Below are 20,438 nucleotides of genomic sequence, written 5' to 3'. Positions count from 1 at the left end.
TTCTCCACATCATTGGCACCAGCGTGCACAACTGAAGACTTTCCAGGCTCAGCATTGTGCAGCTGACATAATCCCACCTGCTGAGTAAATTACTTCATTCTCTAAATCTCCACAACATCATACATAGATTCTGATAGCGGAATAAGTTAATCCCACAGCCTTCTCGGTACCCCTGCGAACAAAACTAAAGCAGAGCAGATGACCTTTCTCCTCGGGCGCTGCCGAGAGCCCGGTTTGGGGGAAGGCAGCTCCGGAGGCTGTGCAAGCGGGCCGTTCGCCCGTAGGCACCACCGCTCGTTCCGCAGCCCCTCGGGACGCCCCTCCGGCCCGGCCCGCAGCGCAGCAAAGCGCTGGGCGCGCTGCCTCCCGCCGGCCCTTCGGAGCCGAACCGCCTCATCGCGGGCGGGCAGCGCCGGGCCCCGGACCCTCCGCCGGGCCCGAGGCGGCAGCGTCGCCGCAAACGCAGCGCAACGGCGGCCGCTGCCTTCCTCCCCCGCGAGCGCGTCTCAGGGCCCGAGCCGCGCAGCGGACCGAGCCGGCTTGTTTAGCGGGCTGCGGGCCGAGCCGCGAGGAGCGGCCGCTAGGGCAGTTAGAGGAGCGGGCCGGGCTCCGGGGACGGGACGGAGCGGGAGGCGCTCGTCCTCCGCCGCGCAGGGGCCGAGCGGGAGAGGAGGCGCTCCCCGTCCCGGCGCCCCGCTCCCAGGGGGACAGGCGGAGGAAGAGGAGGAGGCTCTCGCGGCCCCGACTCCCCTTCGCGGCTCCCCCACCGTGGCTGCGCCCACCGCGGGCCCGCGCCCACTGCGCCCCGGTGTCCCTCGGAAGCGCGCGCTCCCCTCCGGCCGCCGCCGGCCCGCGCCTGGATTCTGGCGAACCCGCCTCGATCCGCTCCGAGCCCGGAGCTCCAGGCGGGGGAGGGGAGGGGCGATAGGGAGGGGGCGGCCGCCGCCGCCGTGGGGCCCAGGCCGCTCTTCGCCTCTGCTGCGTCTCTCCCCGGCCCCGGCATCTGGGGCGGCGGGAGGAGCGGGCGGAGCCGGCCGAGGCGGCAGCCAATGAGGAGGCGCGAGCCGGCAGGCGGGGCGGGGCGAGGGCGATCGCCGCCCAATGGGGGAAGGGCGGAGGACGCACTCGGAGCGGGGCGAGCCGCAGGCAGGAGGCGAGTCGGGACTCGGGCTGCGAGCGGGGCAGAGGCGCCGCCGCACCCAGGGGCTCGCAGCCGCTCGCGCGCGATCGCCGCTCCTCCGGCGTGGACGGGGCCGGCAGCCGGCGGGCGAGGAACGCACGGACCGACGGACGCCGCTTCCCGCGGGGGACAGCGGGCGGAGCCGCCGCCGCCCGGAGCAGAAGTTTGGCTGGAGCGGCCGCCGCCGAGAGAGGAAACTTTCCTCGGGGGGCCGGAGGCGGGGGCGGCGGGAAGGAGCCGCCGCTCGGCGGCTTTTCGCGGCGCGCTCGGGGGCTCCGGCGCGGCTCCCCCCGGCGCGGGCCGGGCGGCGGCGGCCGGGATGTACCTGGCAGCGGTCTCGGCGGGGAGGAGGCGGCCGGGCGGAGACGGCGGCGGAGGTGGCGGCGGCTGGCACCTGGCGGCGGCGGGGTGGCTGCTGCTGCTGGCGCTGCTGCTGGGCCAGCCGGGGACGCGGGCGCTCGTCTGCCTGCCCTGCGACGAGTCCAAGTGCGAGGAGCCCAAGAGCTGCCCCGGCAGCATCGTGCTGGGCATCTGCGGCTGCTGCTACATGTGCGCCCGGCAGCGCAACGAGAGCTGCGGGGGCGTCTACGGGCTGCACGGCGCCTGCGACCGGGGGCTGCGCTGTGTCATCCGCCCGCCGCTCAACGGCGACTCCATCACCGAGTACGAAGTGGGCGTCTGTGAAGGTGAGGGGCGGCCGGACCCTGCCCTCCGAGCGCCGCGTTCTCTCCCTCCTTCCCTTCCTTTCTTCCTTCCTTCTCTCCCTCTGCTCCCCGTCCCAGGTGCGGAGCTCCGCACCGCCCCGCCGTGCGGCAGCGCGCAGTCGTGCCGCCGGCTCGGGACGGGACGAGCAGCCCCAGCCCCGCGGCGAGAGGATGCCTCGGCCGCTCCCTGCCTCCTCCGCCGGTGCCCCCGGCGCGTTTCCCCCGCGCGGCAACGCAGCGGGATCGGAGCGCTGCGTGCGGAGCTGCCCGCGTCGCTTCGCGTGCTCTTGTGTTTTGCCGTGTTCTACCCGCCCCGGTCTACTGTGAGGGCGTCTTCCGAGCCGTTCCGCTGAGGAGGAGAGTATTTGAAAGTTTCACCCTTAGTTTTGGTAGCTTGCAGTAACGTCAGGCTCTTCCAATTTCGTTCTCCGTGTAGCAGCTCGCTGGCTTGTTAATAGTTTATGTCAAGCCAGCCAGCTGTTAGTACCCCGTTAGAATTCCTTGATAAGAGAGAACCTGGGGACAGCTTGCCAGCCTGAGATCAGGGGAGGTCAGCACTGCACACATGATGTCTGTTCCGGATTCCTTCTTCTTAAGGAAACACAAAGGCTGATCATCTGTTGTAAAGTTTTTCCTTCCTGTTCCTGTCACTTAATATCTGCCCGCCTGTCTGCCCACACACGCTCGCTGTACGATAAGGCATGTCTGTGTTTTGCACATCAGGAGCGAGCCCCATGGCAGGACAACACGCAGCCGCTCCAGCTGTGTGCCTGCTGCTTATGAAGTGATGAACTACTGTGAAGCGCAAGCGATCTGCTCGCAGCTCCTCTTCAAATGTTGAATCTATCAGCGTCTCTTAAGAGTTCTTTCGTATATTATTTCCTACAAGGCTAAAGAGAAGCATTTCAGTCTCTCTTGTCTTGCTTTGTCCCTCCAGCTTGCTTTTCCCCCCAGGCTGAGGGAAAACATGGCGCTGTATAGAGCTTACAAATAAGCAGTAGTTTGGAATATGTAGAAATGTATGTGAGACTTCGAGTGTGAGCTTCGACAATTCTGGAAAATAAGAGCGGGGCTTGCTGCTCTTGACGGGTAGAGGGCAGTAGAAAGTCCAAAAAGCTGTTGCAGACAGAGTGTCCAAAACCTGGCCTTTAAAATGATACACTGTTTTGAGAGAACTAAAACCGATCTTTCTCAGTGGGCAGCTGACCTTGCTTCTGGCACAGGTGCTCTGTTACTTGCTGCTCCTGCTCCATTCATCTCGCTTAGGGGTAAAATGCAGTCCACAGCAAACCAGGGTGTCCTGTCTGTTGTTGCTTGCAGCTGCAGGGTTAAAAGCCTTGTTAAAGAATTAAAAATACTTCTAAATTGCTTTGAAGACCTTCGTTGAGCCCATGAGGTTAAATATGTTGCTGTAGTCTCTCCTTTTTTTTTTTTTTTTTTTTTTTTAGTGTGTATTGGAAAAGTTGTTTTCAAATAGAAAAGTACTTCAAAAGACCTACCTAGTTTTGAATGGTTTTTTGGTTTTACATAGTTTTTAAGTAAATGCTTGGCTTGAACTGCTGTCCTCCTGGTAAAAGATCTGAAAGCCTCCAGTCTTTAAACGTCTCAATGTTCTAGCTCCCTTACTGTATTGGAGTATGGATGTCTCTGGCAGTTTAGGAGTATTTCATTCCTCTGAAGTGATGCAATCTGTACGTTGCTGTAGTTCAACTCATAACACGTCCCATCTACTGTTGAAAATAGTATGAAGCATTTGTTGGCAAGATTGCATTTCAATTAGTGTTGTGGTTAGAAACTAGTTCCAGCTGTCCCTATAGGAATAGTTGGGGAGATAAGCTATCTATTTAATTTTCATTCTCGTAAATGAAAAGTAACTGAGCTGAACTGTCAGCCTAATAAATAGTACTGGAATACCTATTAGGGAATTGTCAGGAAACTGCCTCATTCTAAGCAACAAAAGCAAATTCATTGTTTCTTACAGCATGTATTGTGTTTGAGTGGTGGCAGCAAGGGGAAAAAAAAAAAAAAAACGGGACTTAATGTGCTGCCTCTGTTCTCTGAAATAAAGTTGATTAGCTCTGTGTTTTTAATTGGTGTGACTGAAACTGTTGGGCAGTTTACCAACACTCATGAAATGGGCTGGGCTTGTATACCTGATGAATTAATAGCACTGAGTGATGGTTTTCATTTATCTGCTAATAGAATAAAGGCTGCTTTCCTTTTAATACTATCTATTGGGAGTGAAAGCCCTATGTTACCTACTCTAGTTCAGGGAGGGAGACATGGAGGTGACTTACAGAACCGTATGGATAGAAACTGATGTATTTACTCTCCTTACTGTCTCTAGCCTTCTCTTTCACTGCAATTTTTTACACTGAAATGACCCCTACTGGTTACAGTTATAAGCTTTTTTTATTATTATTTTGAGTCTTGAATGGGATGCTTTGGCTTAGTTCAGGGTACCAACACATAATGGATTGAAAAACTCTAAGCTGTAATTACACCAGGTAAAAATACTTGCCTATTAATTTGACATTAGTGCTACATAAAAATGTTGTAAGAACACTCGGCAGAAGTGAGCTCTGTGACACCTGCTGGAGAAGTTTCCATGGAATCTGTCACTAATGGCCGTTGTTTTTGTTAAGCAGGCACTGATGAAATCTGTTATTCGTTCTTAAGTTCTTTTCTTCACCCTTCTAAGTGCTGAAGAAAGCACTCAGTCTTCTCACCACATTAACTGTGCAGGTCTTTGTGCAGTTGTAAGGCTCTGTGGCATTATTGTGGTGTCTGTAAATGCCTTTCTTGCATTTATTATACATTCCTGTAGTTGTGTTCTTGGTAAAGAATAATTCATAGGTCAGCTTCTCCAGACACGGCTGAGTACTCCTGAAGGGTGACCTTGAGAGGCTTCGAACACCTCCAGCCTCTGTTGACTTTCCAGGAGAGCTGTTGGGTTGGTTTGTTGAGGTGTCAGGAGCACAGAGCTGGCTGAAAGCCAAACCTCTCGGCATCAAAAACCTGTGAGCTCTGTGCACGGATCGCTCTTGTTCTCTGTGTTTGAGTGAAGACCCGGAGCCACCTCCAAATTAGACAAGAGCTCTCCAGAAACACATTGGCCTTGGCTTCTGCATAAGCCAGGTTTTGCAGAGCTCTGTCTTTCTGGAGTATGGGAAAGCCTTGGGAAAAGCTCTGGTGTAGGGGTTTGGTTAGTCTGTGAAGGCGTTTCTTGTGATGACTTTTCTTGTCTCTGTTTTTACACTTCTTCAATTTCTGGTGCTCTTGGATGAAGAGGCCTTGATTGCTCTGCTAAGCTATTCTAAAGCATAACAGAAGCGTATAAAATAACACTGAAAATGACTCGAATTAGTTAACTTTTAATTGTGTAATAAAAGCATGACTAGTTTTAATGATACACTTGAAATGAAGAGTTAGCAAAACTTATACTGTATAAAACTGTATACTTAAGTTCCTTTAAGAATATACTTCTATATTAGACATCCTTATCCAGGTTTGTTTTTTTTATTAAAGAATCTCCAAACTTGCTAGATAGGTTGGCCAGAACTACTGAAATGATTGCTTGTAATTTCTGTACCCCTAGGCATGTTTGCTGTTCTAAGTACCCTCTAGCTGATTCAAGAGCACTTGCTTAATTTAACTTCTTGCCTAGTATTTAGTCAACCCGAATGTCATTTGACTGACAGGTATATTTTACAATAATTGCTCCATTGGTATGTTTCAAAAAATGCCTGCCTCTTCCCATCCTTTCTTTGCACTGCCCCCACAAGTATCCTTAATATCAATGAATAAAATTTAGAGCAGCATGCAGAAGGGACCACGTGTTTCTGTTTTAATAAACTAAACACTTTGCAGAAGTGACCTATTAAATGTCTCATGACTTGCAAACTGCTTTCATTTGAGAATTCATTTAATCCACAGGGAACATAAACATGGAAATGGTGAATTCAGAGTTTTGCCCAAGATGTTATGTGACAGATGTTCTATATAGCCTCGCAGAATTACATTTTGACTCTTCAGTGTATATGGATATAATTTGGAAAATGACTAATGCTGACACAGAAAGCTTGTGTGTACAGAGAAACCAATATAAACTAAGATGTGAAGATAACTTTGTATAAAGGCTATCTAGATTAAATTCCACATAAGCATACAGATGATTAAAAGGTGGTCCCTGAGGGAATTATCTAAGCAGACTAGTTTTGCCATGTTTGCAGGATGCAGGCCTTCATGTATGAAGATGAATGGAAGAGGCAGTTCACACCTTTGCCAGAGGCAGTATTCCTTCTCCAGCAGCTTTCATTGGTTGTGCTGGGTACTTCTGAGTCTGCAAATTGTGTTGATGCTATATATGAGACTGTAGGTCTTACAGCCAGAAAACAAGCAGAATTGGATATATCTGGGGACAGGAAGAAGGGCACTGGCTCACAGGCATGCTGGGATTCCCACACAGTGGCTAACTTCTGAAACTGTATTCTTTGACTAGCCTGCATTGGTACTGATATTTTCCTTGCAACAAAGTGAACATAGAGATTGTACTACAGCATATGCTATCTCCTCTCTTCAGGCTTTTGTTTTTTAGTCTGTTTGTTTCTCCTTTCAGAAAGGCTGTTCCTCAGAGTGGCTGAGGTTGGAGGGAACCTCTGGACCTCCCCACCCCCCCCCCCCCAGCTCCATCATGGCCACTCAGAGCAGCCTTCTAGAACCTTGTCCAAGAAGTTTCTGAAGATCTCTGTGGGCAAAGGCTCCTGCTATGTTCTAATTTGTGTCTATTGCTTCATGTCCTGTCACTGGGCACCACTGAAAAGAACCTGGCTTTGACCTCTTTGCACCGTCTCTTCAGGGATTTCTGTACATTGATGAGATCCCCTCCAAACCTTCTCCAGAAGAAGATACTCCAGTCTCTTTGTCATCTAGGTGGCCCTTCACTGGGCTCTCTCTCATGTGTCCATGTCTCTCTTGCAGTGGGCAGCCCAGACCTGGTCACAGCACATCAGGTATGATCTCACCAGTGCTGAGCAGAGGAGAAATTTCACCTTCCTTGACTTGCTGACAACTCTTCTCCAGTGAAGCCCAGGACACCATCACCCTTAGCAGCAGGGAGATGCTGCTGGTCAGCTTGGTGTCTGGATAATTGCCCTGATGGTATTACATGTGCTAGCACAGAATGTGCTGCTTTGATGGTGGAAAGAGCCAGTCTTATGTCTATCTCTAAGTTGGTATTCAGAAAAGCCTTTTTGGTGCTAACTCTAAATCGGGGAAATTTTTTTAACTTTAGCAAAATGTTCTGTAATTCTGGTATTCTGTGATTCTGTGTTAATATCTGGGGGCAAAAGTGACAAAAGTTTTGGAATATCAGCTTTCTTCTAGTAGTGCAGGTTCTTCTGAATACAGACAGCTTTATTCATGGCACTGTTCCAGAATTTATCTTAGAGAAAACTTTCTACTGTTGTCTGCTCTGCTTCTGATGAGCAGTGTCAGCAAACTGCCCGTCAGCTGCTTGTTTGTGATGGAGTTACAACATATGGCTGTACATGCTGGCTTCTGAATTATGTGGGCACAGTGTGCAACTTGGAAATACATTGGAAATTCAGCCTCCTTTGGAAAGCAGGCACAGAGGCTTGGCCCTTTCCTCTGGCTTCTTCCAGGTTTTAGTGTTTTTTGTTTTTTTTTTTCCTGTTGTTTTGTTTTTAGTTTTCTAGAGCTGAAGGAAAAATCTGCTAGGACAGCTGAAACGTTGCTGTCCGTGCTCATTCTAATCAGCAGAGTACTGGCAGAGGCTCTGTCTGACAGATTAAGTCCTGGTACACTGCATAATGTTTTCAGTCAACTATTTACAAACAAGATGTGGTGCTGGTCACAAGATTAAAACAACTTATTTGCAAGTCTCTATTCCGCGTTCTTAAATGTCTAGGGATCAGATCTCACATCTTGAATTCTATTGTTTCAAGCCATCTTTTGGGCAGAAGCTGTTGGAAGTATACCTAAGTCTTGTTGGAAGAACCCAAATAGTGAAACTTCAGTGGCTTTATTTTGATTGAGTGATTTTTTTTTTGTTGTTGTTTGTTTGTTTATTCTAGAGTAAAGGGAACCTGGAGAGCTGAAATATAGTAGGCTAGGGAAAACTGGCTATTAAAACAGCTGGCCAAGTCATGTGCTTCACTTTGCACTTCCATTTGTTTCTTTCCTCGTGGCTTCTTTGGGGTTTCTGATAATGGAGTGGAAAGCTGGTTTGTGTAAATACTTTCTGTATTCTTTAGTGTGAAATAACTGCCTTGAGACACTTGGAGAGCTGCCGTGGTGAAAATCTTTCACTTTATTGGCATTGTAATTTCTTGAGATACAAATTCTGCTTCATCCTCTGCAAACTAGGAGCTCAGATTTAAGACAAGTATGGTTTTTCTAAACTATCTAAGTGTTATGGTATAGTTTCTCTAGCTTTAGCTAGAAGTTTTATTAGGAGCCTTATAAAGCCCTTTTGTGCTAACACACATTCCACAGGAAGATTTGATCTTGAAGAGCAGACCCTTCTAAAAGGTGAAAAAACTGCCTTATCATAAAACTGTTAGTGTGCCTTACCACAAAATGTTCTGCCGGCTTTGGTCCCTGACTCATGATTTCATTGAAGGAATAAGTTGTGAGGTGGGAGAGGATTGCCGCCAGTACATAAGCACAAATTCACTTCAAGGCTAGCCTTTCCCTCTGCTGCTTTTCAAGGTCTGGGGCTGGGTTTCAAGCATTCTTTAGTGGTGATTAGTCATTTCTATTGTTCAGCTCCTCCAAAACATGAATTTCCTTTCCATCATTCTCTTTTCCTGTTCAAAGTGAAGCCAAAGCCTACTGGCAAGAAGTATTTCCTTTTTCTTTTTTTCTTTTTTTTTTTTTTAATTTTAGAAAATCTGTAGAATGTTTTCAGAGTCTCATACCATCTTAATGAATACCACTTATTGTAAATACTTCTGTGTGCAATAGTGCTTGGGCCTGGTTTGATCGAGAAGCTTTTGGCAAGTTCTTCCTCCTTTCCCAGGGGACAGAGCCTCAGGAAACAACTTCAAGTGACTTCTCTGTCACTTGAAATCCATTTTCTCCCCTTTCAAATGCAGGATTTGAAAGGACTCCGTTAAATCTGATTTTAGACTTCCATTTTCAGACTGGTAACTGATGGTCTCTTTGATGTTTCTTTATATATCTTAAGAATGTATCTGTTATGCTTTAGAAAGCCTGAAATAGTTGAGTAACATGCTACAGTTAAACGTAAATGATGGGAGTTGATTCAGTAGGTCTCAAGTACTTAAGGATTATTGTGGATACAGTGCTTATGTATTTGTCTTCAACAGTGCTACATTAGTGACTATTCTAGTGTGTGGCTTGCAATTTTGAGGTGATGCAGTACCTCTGTAAAGCATGAAGGAGAATAGTATGTAGTTTTGTTTTTTGTTGTGTTTTTTTTTTAAAGCTGACATTCAGTATATGCCCAGACAAGAAGAGAAAGCAGAGAAAATGAAAGAGAAGATTTGTGGCAGGCAAAAGGAATTGAACCTTGAAGGATGGAGAGCCAACATGAGCAAACAATGGAGAAGTCTTTAACAGGGTTTTTCCTTATATTTCTAACTGTAGCAGTCTTGAGATCTTTCGCATGTGGGGGTAATCAGTGCTGCTATATTGAGATACTGTATAACTCAGAAATAAGACTCCAAGTTGGTTTTTAGTGATTACATGTTTCTGGAAACAAATGTGTTAAACTGAGCCGTGTGTTCTAATTGTAAGCCCTGTATCTCTGTCACACTCCCTGATGATTACTCATTGGATTTGTCTGATTACAGCTTCCAGTTCTTAAAAAAAAAAAAAGTCACTCTGTATTTATGCACACTTATTTGTGAGTAAATCTGTATTCTGCAAACAGCTGTTGCAATGTGGTGATGTGAGTGCCTGTATGTAGGATTTGGCATGGAAGAAGTCGTGGAATGCTTCTTACTTGAGGCATATTTCTTGGGTTGTTTCCCAGACTGGACCTGTTGTTTAAGGACCTCTTACTCAACTTGTTAATGCTTTAATCCTCTTCCCTACTTTAGAAGCATGCTAAGACAGGACTTGCTAGTTCAGTAACACAGAGCTGTACTTGGATTGTTTGCAAGCTGAAAATATTTGCTTTGCAGAAAGCAAATCATTATGTGAATGATGGAAGAAAATGAAAAAGGTTTGGAATGAATATCATCCTTCCCCTCCCATGTCTTCCTTATGTTATGAGTGCACGCTTGGAAGAATTCAGAAAGCATTATGTCCAAGGTTTACTCTGGTCTGAGTAAATGCAGAACTATTTTAATGTCTGAAAACAGAGCTTGCCCAAATGAGTTGGAAAGAATGAAGAACTGTATGTAGATATAAATGATCTGAAAGAGTGACTTTTAAGCTATTGTTAGCAGACTGCTTTGAGCCTTTGAACTGCTTCTAGGCATGAGTGTGAAAGACAGTTGAGTTGGCCGTACAACAGCAGTCCAGTGTAAACTCAGGACTGCTAAAAAGAGTGGTCTTTTCCTTTTCTTGCTCCTACCTGACCATGCCAGCACAATGAGGTGGTGGAAATTGCAGCTAAACTCAGATCAGTCGGGATGAAAAACAACCATTTAATTTTGGGCTGCTTTTCAGCTGGACTGTTTCTAAAAGCTCAAGAATGTAAAACCTAAATATATTTGTTTGTGTGTGTGTCCCAGAAGTGAAATAGTAGATAATACATACTGGGGTTTGAGAGACTCTAATTGTTTTATTTGGATTTTGTCAATTCTGCTTGTGACTTAAGCCAAATGGAGATGTATTCAGGAATGGTTATAGATCAGTTCACTGTTTTTTTTTCTCATATTATCCACGTTTCTTAGAAGTATGCATGAAAGAGCTTTTGCATAAAAAGAAAACCACAGAGGCAGTTAAACAGAGCATGCAGGGAAATGCGTGCTGCACACTGCTTGTGAGTCGTCCCAGGTTTCAGAATCATTAGCATGTGAAAACTTATTTTTTTGGAGTAGTCCACAGGACTTGGGGAGTAGTAGGAATGAGGATTCATTGTTCATAGATACTAGACTTTGTTCAAGATGTGGTTTTGTATCTGACCTGTAAAGGAGCGAGCGTGCTGTGATGGACTGCCATGTGTGTGCATCAAACAGAGCGTTAAATACTTTTACCTCAAGTAACTTATGTTTCAAATCAAAGTAAGACACTGGATTTGGGCCTTCTAATTCATGCAAGTGCTTTCATGTGATGATGTGATTTATTCCAAGGAATTTTGTTCTGCCTACACTGGTGTGACTTGTGAGGATTTATTCTAACTGATAATTAGGGAATCACTTAACAGAACCTTTAACTTCTGCTTCTGTTCTTGGAAGTACAAAAGGGAAAGGAGTCTTACGCTTGCATGGATTTACTAAACTACAGTAAGCTTTTTTTTCTTACACATTTGCTACTGCACTGATGGAAACCATGTTTTCTAAACTGAAATGTGTGAAAAGCAGTCTGCTAAGAGATGCTTAAGCTAACACTGGGTTTATTATTCCTGTATGGATGTGACTTTTTAATATTTACTTGCAGTAATGAAAAATACCTTGGTTCATGAGTAATTACATCAGATGTTGCATGCAAGCATTCCTTGGGGATTACTCTTCTCTTCTTTTAAAGACTATTGAGCTCATTTTTGAGGGGTGTGGTATTGATGACTTAAGTACACCTAGGACTGGGCCAGGCACTTTATGTGTATGCTTTTCTGCTTCCTCCTGAAAATCCATGAGCGTTGGCAGATATCAAACATCCATAATGGAAACAGATAATACTGTGGATAGTTCCAAGGTTTCTGATGCATCTGCATCAAAACGGTCATTTGTGAGTAGAGGACTGCTCTGCTTTTCACTGCACTCATAGGTGAGTCACTTCTCACCTGGGGCAAGCAGCATAACAGGGACTCTGCTGCTTGCAGCTTCTGTTCTTCTCTGAAAAATTGATTGCTGAAATGCCATCGGGCAAAAATTCACAAATGCCATGAACTGGATTGTTTGAAAAGCAAAAAGTGTGCTGCTATCGTAATCTCTATGTCCCATCTATCTGCACAGAACTGAGTTCCAGAGTCTGGTGGGAGAAAGCAGCTCAGGGAGCTGAGCATTAGAGGCCCAGCAGTCATGAGTACAGATGGCCGTGCCCTTGTGGGGGTCTGGGCTCCTGATCTACAAACAGGCAGAGGATGAGATCCTGTGTGTCAGAAACAGGGAACAATTCAGCAAACAACTAGAACAATTCTTTTTCTTAAGACCATTAAACAGTCTGATTTGGATGAAGCTGTGGTCTGATACAGAATTTGGCATGCTGAATTTTAAAGCACAGCTATTGCCTCTTTTGTTCTTGTTACGTGGATTACTGCTGTGATTTGTAACATACAAATTGTCCAAGCTGTATTCCGGCTCCTCAAAAACAGGATATATTATTGTTCTCAAAATTCCCAGTGTTTTTTTTCCTTGTGCATGCCTGGCCTCATAATCATGCAAGCATCCCGAAAACTACTGAATCTGCACCTTCTCTTGAAGGAATTTCAATAATTTCTCTTTGTGAACTTCTGTGCTTCCTTTGACTTTTATTGATACTCTTGCTCTGTGGGGTGATTGGTCAACTTAATAAATTACTTCCTGGAGTTAATGACTATTCTTCCGTGGCTATTTTTATGGAGTAAAACAGCCATGAGATTCCCATGGATGCTCTCTCCTTCATGTCTAAAATTGGTTGTTTATTTGGTGTTCTTTGCCAGAATGGTGTTCTGCTGACTTTTAACAAATAATAAGTAGCTGGATATAGAGGGAGAAACATGCTGGTGAGAAGCTGCTGTGATGCTCTCTCTAGATCATCCACTGTACTTAGCTTTAACTGGTTTTTAGAAAAAAAACCCAACCAACCAAAAAAAAAACCTCTTTGTGATTTCCAGGTATTGGTTGTATAGAGGTGTGGGATTTTTTTTTTTGTTGCTTTTTGTTTATTTGTTTTTCCCCAAACAGACAGGCTAACTGACACTCTGCACATCTCTCTGAGCAGAAAGTATTTACACATCAACTTCAGCGTGTGTATTTGCTATCAATTTTTAGGCTTTAGTTCAGTGTCAGACTGCTGAATAACAAAACAGTTCATGTTTGGCTGCGGTCTGCTTTGCTGAAGGGCAGCTTCTGATGCTCACTCTAAGGTGTAGCTTACAGGCTATCTGGGACTAAGAATTGCTTAACGGGAATCTATTAATCTAGTCTTCATTTCTTCTTGTCAGTGGAACTGTGTAGGGAGGGGACACGAGTCAGCTGAGGACATATGTTCCTTCTGAACAATGCATAAGTGTAGATAAGAACTAATGCTTCCCTCTCTGTCAACAGTGCCTGGGTCAGCAGGTTTGGCTGATGGCATGGCTAGTGCTCAGTGCCTGGTCCAAAAGCAGCTGCTGCACTCTGGAGTCAGCTGAGTGCCCAGCCTGTTCAGCATGCCTGCTTGTTTGACTGACAAACATGTCTGGGTCAGAGTCTGGAGTGATGTGTTCTGAACAGAAACATGGCAGTACAACCATCTGCGTCATTGCACGTGTTGCCATGCAGCTTGTTCAGTTGGACAATGCTGTGTTTGCCCCTTCTTTCATTAAAATAGAGGAGTGCTCTGCAGGGGTTCTCTTGTCAGTATGGATAGGTTATTTTGTCATTTACTTCTCCAAAAAACTCTGTTTCAGCATGAAAACTCCTAAATATTGCAAGCAGGGAATGTTTGTAAACTGTATATTTCAATCCCTGTCTTATTTTTAAACAAACCTGAGCAACAACAATGCTTTGTAGCTGGAAGATGTTTCAGCTTTTTTAAAGTGTTTCTTAGCAGGATCCCTGTTGAAAACTCGCTTGTTGATAGTATATAAATCTGGGTTGAACTACTAGAAACTGCAAGGTGAAAGCTGCTGTGGAATATAGATTGATGTAGAGTTTGAAAATAGTTTTAGAATCATAGAATCCTTAGAGTTGGAAGAGATCTCTGAAGGCCATCTAGTCCAACTCCCCTGCAATGAACAGGGACACCACAATTGCCCAGGGCCTGATCCAGCCTCACCTTGAAAGTCTCCAGGGATGGGGCATCAACCATGTCTCTGGGCAGCCTCTTCCAGCACCTTAACACCCTCACTGTAAAAGATTTTTTTTTTCCTTATATCTAACCTAAATCTACCCCCTTTGAGCTTGAAACCATTTCCCCTTGTTCTGTCACCACAGATCCTGCTACAGAGTGTCCCCTTCTTTTCTGTAGTTCCCCTTTAGATACTGAAAGGCTGCTCTCAGGTCACACTGGGGCCTTCTCTTCTCTTAGGCTGAACAGCCCCAGCTCTCTCAGCCTGTCCTTGTAGAAGTTGTTCCATTCCATGGATCAGTTTTGTGGCCCTCCTCCGGATATGCTCCAACAGGTCTAATGTCTTTCCTGTACTGAGGACTCTGTATCTGGATGCAGTACTCAGGTGAGGCCTCAGCAGTGCGTAGTAGAGTGGGAGGAGCCCCTCCCGCAATCTGCTGGACAAACTTCCTTTGATGCAGCCCAGGGTACAGTTGGTTTTCTGGGCTGTGAGGGCACATTGCTGGCTCATGTCCAGCTTCCCATCCACCAGTACTCCCAGGACTTTTTTGGTAGGGCTGTACTCAATCCTCTCATTCCCCAGCTTGTATTGGTAGTGAGGGTTGCATCCACTCGCATGCAAGACCTTGCATTTGGACTTGCTGAATCCCATGAGGTTCGCCTGGGTTTGCTGCTCAAGCCTGCCTATGTCCCTCTGGATGGCGTCACATCCCTCTGGTGTGTTGAGTGCACCCCACAGTTTGGTGTCATTAGCAAACCTGCTGAGTGTGTCATTGATGAAGATATGAAGGAGTATCAGTGCCAGCATTGACACCTGGGGGTCACCATTCATCACCAATCTCCACCAGACATTGAGTCATCACCACTGCACTTTGTCCTGCAGCCAGTTCTTTGTCCATCGAACAGTCTTTCCATCAAATCCATGTCTTTCCAATTTGGAGAGAAGGATGTTGTGGGGTACTATGTCAAAGGCCTTACTGAAGTGGAGAAAATAATGACATTAGTGGCTCTTTCCTTTTCCAATGATGCAGTGATACCATCATAGAGGGCCACATGGTTGATCAAGCAGGATTTGTCTTTTTAAGGCACATGCCTTCCATAGCTTTTAGGAGGACTTGTTCCTTGGTCTTCCCAGGCACAGAGGTGAGACTGATAGGTTGATATTTCCCAAGATCATCCTTTTTAAAAATGGGTGTGATGTTACCTTTTTTCCAGTCTTTTTTTCCAGGGACTTCATCTGATTTCCATGACTTTTTGAATATCATTGAGAGAGGCTTGGCAACTACATTAGTTAATTCCCTCAGGACTATGAGATGCATCTAGAAGTCAGCAGAGCATTTTTATAGTACTTATATACCATATTTTATAGTACTTGATTTGGTAGCCTGGACAGGTTGGAAAATTATCTAGCATGCAACAACTAAAAATCCCTCATGCCTAGAAGTATATGTCTTGCTTAAGTTTTTTAGTCTGTTGGGTGTTGCTGTATGTACCGTTGATCCAAGGAGCTGAGATTTTGTGGAACCTGCAGTCACAGCAGAATTGTGGATAGATTGAACTCCATTTTGGAGAAGGGAAAATAGCCTCACTGCATGTAACCAGAGAAGTAATGGACAATTGTACAGTAGAAACGTGAGAATTAACAGATACATCAGACTCTTTTGAAAGAGGAAAGAGATGCATTCTAGCTCTGCTACACTCCCCTTTCACTTGACAGCAAGGAGCAGAATGTGCTTGAACAATTCTCCTGGAATGATAATGGTTGTTCAGGGGTGCTGGGAAACTCGCTTTTGGTCATATTACAAAATCAAAGGCCTGACATCTTGCAGTATTTTTGAAGTAAGAAGTGATCTCTATGGAGTGAATTCTATATGATGTATTTTTAAAACTTGTTTAATTATGCTCTCTTTCTAACTTAGTATTGACTTCTCTAACAGCTGCGGGTTCTCTCCAACATTCTCACTTCCATGATAAATATAACTCTAAGTATCTGTAGAAGTTATTTTGTTTACAATAGCACTCATTTGTACTACAGCTATGCTTTTTCCCAAGATGTGACAGTTTTTCATGCAGATTGAAGTAAACAGTGCCAGTAACTGGGACAAAATGGGCAGTAGAACAGCTGTGGAGCACAATATTTGGCAAATCTTATCGTTTAGATTAATCCATTCTTTTGGAGTCTTATCTTGTTTAGCTCAATGTTAAATTTGAAATAAATTGCACCTGACCCCAAAGCAGCTGAATTTATATACTGTAACTGAAATCAATAGTGAGTTTCTCTGCTTGTTTATTTTAGATGAAAACTGGGATGATGACCAGCTCCTTGGATTTGAGCCATGCAATGAAAACCTTATAACAGGTTGTAACATAATCAACGGGAAATGCGAATGTGACACCATTCGGACCTGTAATAATCCATTTGAATTTCCAAGTCGGGATACTTGCCTGTCAGCCTTGAAAAGGATTGAAGGTAAGGAGTCATCATCAGTAATTCTGAATTAATAGTTCCATGTGTTTGATTGAAAGTTGGAATCAGGTTAATATTCTTTTTTAGAATGACTTTGGTAGTTTCAGATACCTGTGGCCTTCTATTTTTTCAGAAGGCAATTCTTTGCTTTTAAGAAAGAGACAACTTAGCCTTCCAAATGCTTAAATTTGAATCCAATTAAGAATGGAGAAACTAATGATTTGTGCTTCATGTGTGTTACGATGGTTTCAATCTTAAAACCTGTAAACATTCTGTACACGAGTGTATGGTTTATGGTAGCTACCTTTCTGGATTTTTGGCTGTTTTGACTGTCTGGCAGTGTGCGAAAACTCTTTTTAGAAGCATTGATGAGTGCTGGAGATCTGAATAGCAAAGGTGTAAAACAAGAAGTAGAAGTTGTTGATCGCAGTTGTATTTTTGTGTATGCATGATTTGCTATTTTCTTTAGAATTACGTAATGTAGCATTACTTTATTGCTAGTATTCCTCTGTTTTGTGTTCCTTTGAAGTTGTATTAGGTTGCACGTGTTTATGCTTCTGTACACGTGCATGATGTATGATTGTTGTTGAACTGAAAGTGAGATGGCTCAGACATGTCCAGTTGTAATACAATTCATGTGACTTATTTTTAGGACTGTTTTGTCCAAGGCTTGATCTCAGGTCCTTTTTGTAATGCTGTAATTGTCTATTTCCCAGTGTGTCTGGGAACATGCAAAAGCTGATTGGTGGTGGTGGATAAACCTGCTTAGTGAGTCTGTTTTAAAGCTTAACATCACATGCAAAAGTAAATGTATTTATAAGGATAGTAATCATATTTAAAGATGCTATCTTTTGAGTTACGAGAATGTGATCTGATGTCATCGCGTTCCTTATGTGACAAGATGATCTTGTAAGAAAAACATAGCTGGCAGAAACATGTTTATTATCATCATTTGTGCTGTTGATCCCTGAGGGGGTAGAAATGCTTTGTTTTGTTTGTTTGGTTAGTGGCTTTTTGTTTGTTTTTTTGTAGAGAAATGGGAGAAGCACAAGTAGTGTAAGCCTTCTATCCTTGCTGAAGTAGTGGGCAGTAGCATATGTGTTCCTAAGTAACCTTACTGGCTGCTTTCTTTTTTTACTTGTCTATGTGTGATTAATTTTGTAGTAGTTCATCACCTCTTCTAGCATAACAACTCGTGCGTTTAACTGGCTAAGAGAATCTGTTTGGGGTGTCTTTTTGCAGAGTGTGAAGAAATTGATTTATTTTGTGAATTGGCATAGAAAAAGCAGGTTAATTCTTTGAGTAGCTTCCTCTCAGAAACCTCTTGTTTTAGCTAATTTCCCATTTGTAAGAAGAATGATGGGCTTGGCCAACAAAACACCAAAAATTTTGCAGATATAACTTGAGTGTTGTAATGGTTCAGCTTTTGCATAAGAAGTTGAATTTGCATTTACTTTCTCACTATCAAACCCCTATCACTGAGAATTGCTTGAAGTTAAAGCCATCCGAATTCCTCAGGAGATGGGAAGAAATCATCATTCAGCAAGTATTAGTAATAGGACAGTAAAATAAAGGCAATTCCAATGAATATATTTGTGTTGAAATCATACTTCGCTTCTTGCAAAAATACATTTGGCAGATACAAATGTTACTGCTACAGCAAACTGTCTCAGAAGCAGCTAAAATAAAAAGGGAGACTACTGATTTTAACTTGCTTTTCACATTTCAGATTCTTTTCATTTTCTTGGATAAATTTCCAGTGGATTTCAATTAACTTAATTCCTATGATGTCAAAACATACTGCTCCAAGCATGGTAGCTTGCTTTTTTTAACTGCCATTTGAAATAATATTTTCACTCAAACTTAACATTATCTGGGCAGGAAGAAGATCTTTTCCTATGCATTGACACTAACTTATATACTTTGTGGTTTCTTTCCTTCAAAGCATAGTATTAATTTGTCTGCATACAATAGTCATACTTAGTCAAATCTGCCTACTGTGTTCTGCACTGTTCATGTGTTCTCCTTGTTGCACATATTTGGAGAAAAAGGATATGATACAAAGTGTTCATGGGGGTAGAGTTCTTAAGCTACAATTAGAGATTGAATGCTAACTGCTTATGGAGGTTGTTTCTTTAAATGTGTTACTACTTGTTTCTTATTTCGGTGATTAAATGAATGCTTTGTCTTGTTTGTAAGTTAATGGAAAGGAAGAATAACTCTTTTTACTCGCTTGTACTTGCCACATGCGTTTTTGGTAAGCAAGCCAAGTCTATTGAGTGAAATGGGATAGCCATTTTGATGTGTCAGATACAGTGTTTGCTGTCTGAGTATTTTAAGCTTTCAGAGTTCCTGATCTAATAGTTGAAATCAGCCATTTGGAAAGTCAACCTGAAACATGGTTTAGGTTGTGTGCAAACCTGAGAGCTCTGAGCATGTTAAAATTGAGAAACCTCAGTTCCTTCAAGGCAAGCTGAGCCTTAAACTGTAGGATAATGTAAAAATGAATGGTTCATAAGATCTGTTATGTATGTCCAACTAAGATTTTCTTGAAGTTTAAAGCACTAATGTATATTTCTGTATTTTGGCTTGTCTGCTGAAGATAATAATAAAAAGAAATGAAACTGGTCATTCAGGTGTTGAAATACCATGATTAACAATCTGCCACAAAAAAATGGGACTAAGTATTTGAAGTCTAACTTTCTTCTCTTCACCGTACTTCCTATGGACCGTTAAAGATAGTGTGATTAAAAACTCACAAGTCAAGTACTTGAATGATGGATATACCATCATCACAGTTCCTGAAGAAAGCTCACAGAAGAAAAGTGCTAAAAGTAGAAACTAGCTGCTTCCATTTTCTTTCTGCTCTGTTGAGAATAGTTACTAGGCAGTTAAGAATGGTCTGTGTTACACATCCCATCTAGATAAACTCTGGTTCAAGTAACTGCATTAATTTAGTCTTGACTGTGCAATTTAAATCTTGGACTGTATTAACTTGTTTAATAGAGGTCCTTTCTTTCAGCTTCCTGAGCAGCTGATATAAGGGCATCACAGAGGCCAGTGGTGTGCAGTGTGATTTGCATGTTCTTGCTGAAATTAGTTGTGACTTTTTTCCTTTTTTTTCTTTATTTTTATTTTTGCATTAATGTATTATTTTTTGGAAGAAAAAATGAAAGGTGAAGTTAGGCTGTTCCAGTGGCACCACGTATACGTGGATCCATGCACAGGAAATACTGAGGCCAATGTGCCATTAGTTGTAGTTGATGGTTCTGTCAATGTGTACAGTTAATCAAAAGACAAATTTGGCTGTATATATTGAATTTATTTCATAAATATTATCGGTCAACTAACAAACAATGAGCCAAAATCAGGAGTCCCATTTCCAGATATGAAAAGGAATGTGCTAGAGGTCAGGACTTTGCTATGTACTTTGATTTCCGGTTTTTGTATTTGCATTCTTCCATTCGAGTGTTCCTCTTGTCATTTTATTTTATTATTTTTAATCTAGTTTGTCTTAAGCTTTTTAGCTAGTGTGGTCTTCCCTTCTCTTATTGTCAGTTGTATCTTGCATATTCAACTAGCTCAAAGTCTTTTCATTTGCTTTACGTAAGATCTTTTTTCTCCTACCAGTTTGTGTTTGTCTGCCTTCCTGGGCACCTCATTTTTTTTTTTTTTCTACCTTCTCTTTGCCTTCTCTTTTCTTTTCCCTTGCCTACCTATTTCATATGGCTTATTCCCCAGAACACTCAGTTGTCGTGCATGACTGATGTGATTTATGCAGCTGTCCTTCCTTCCCTAAGTCAGGCTGCATTGCCTTCAACCTCATGTTGCTTAATGTTATTGACAGGGTCAGAAAGTGATGTTCTTTATTCTGTGTCCCCAGGACTTGTTCTGTCCTGCACTGAAGGAGCATTTCCCAAGTATATGTATGTAATTTCAGTAGGGGTGATGATCCAAGAAC

At 43.6% G+C, this 20,438-nt stretch overlaps 1 protein-coding gene across 1 annotated transcript in view; it reads left to right on the top strand.

Moving 5' to 3' along the window:
- Positions 1-1,088: 1,088 nt before the first annotated feature.
- The window catches only part of CRIM1 (cysteine rich transmembrane BMP regulator 1), a 165,870-nt gene continuing 146,520 nt past the window's right edge, over positions 1,089-20,438 (top strand). The window contains exons 1-2 of the mRNA XM_031593142.2: positions 1,089-1,866; positions 16,307-16,480. Of these exons, the coding sequence (XP_031449002.1) occupies positions 1,500-1,866; positions 16,307-16,480 (541 nt within the window). The 5' untranslated portion in view covers positions 1,089-1,499. The remainder of the gene's footprint in view (positions 1,867-16,306; positions 16,481-20,438) is intronic.

This window comes from Phasianus colchicus, chromosome 2 (genome assembly GCF_987193195.1).
Source record: "Phasianus colchicus chromosome 2, bPhaCol1.hap1.1, whole genome shotgun sequence".
Classification (NCBI taxonomy): domain Eukaryota; kingdom Metazoa; phylum Chordata; class Aves; order Galliformes; family Phasianidae; genus Phasianus; species Phasianus colchicus.
Note: the sequence above shows the minus strand (reverse complement) of the source record. Positions and strands in the feature narration are given on the sequence as shown.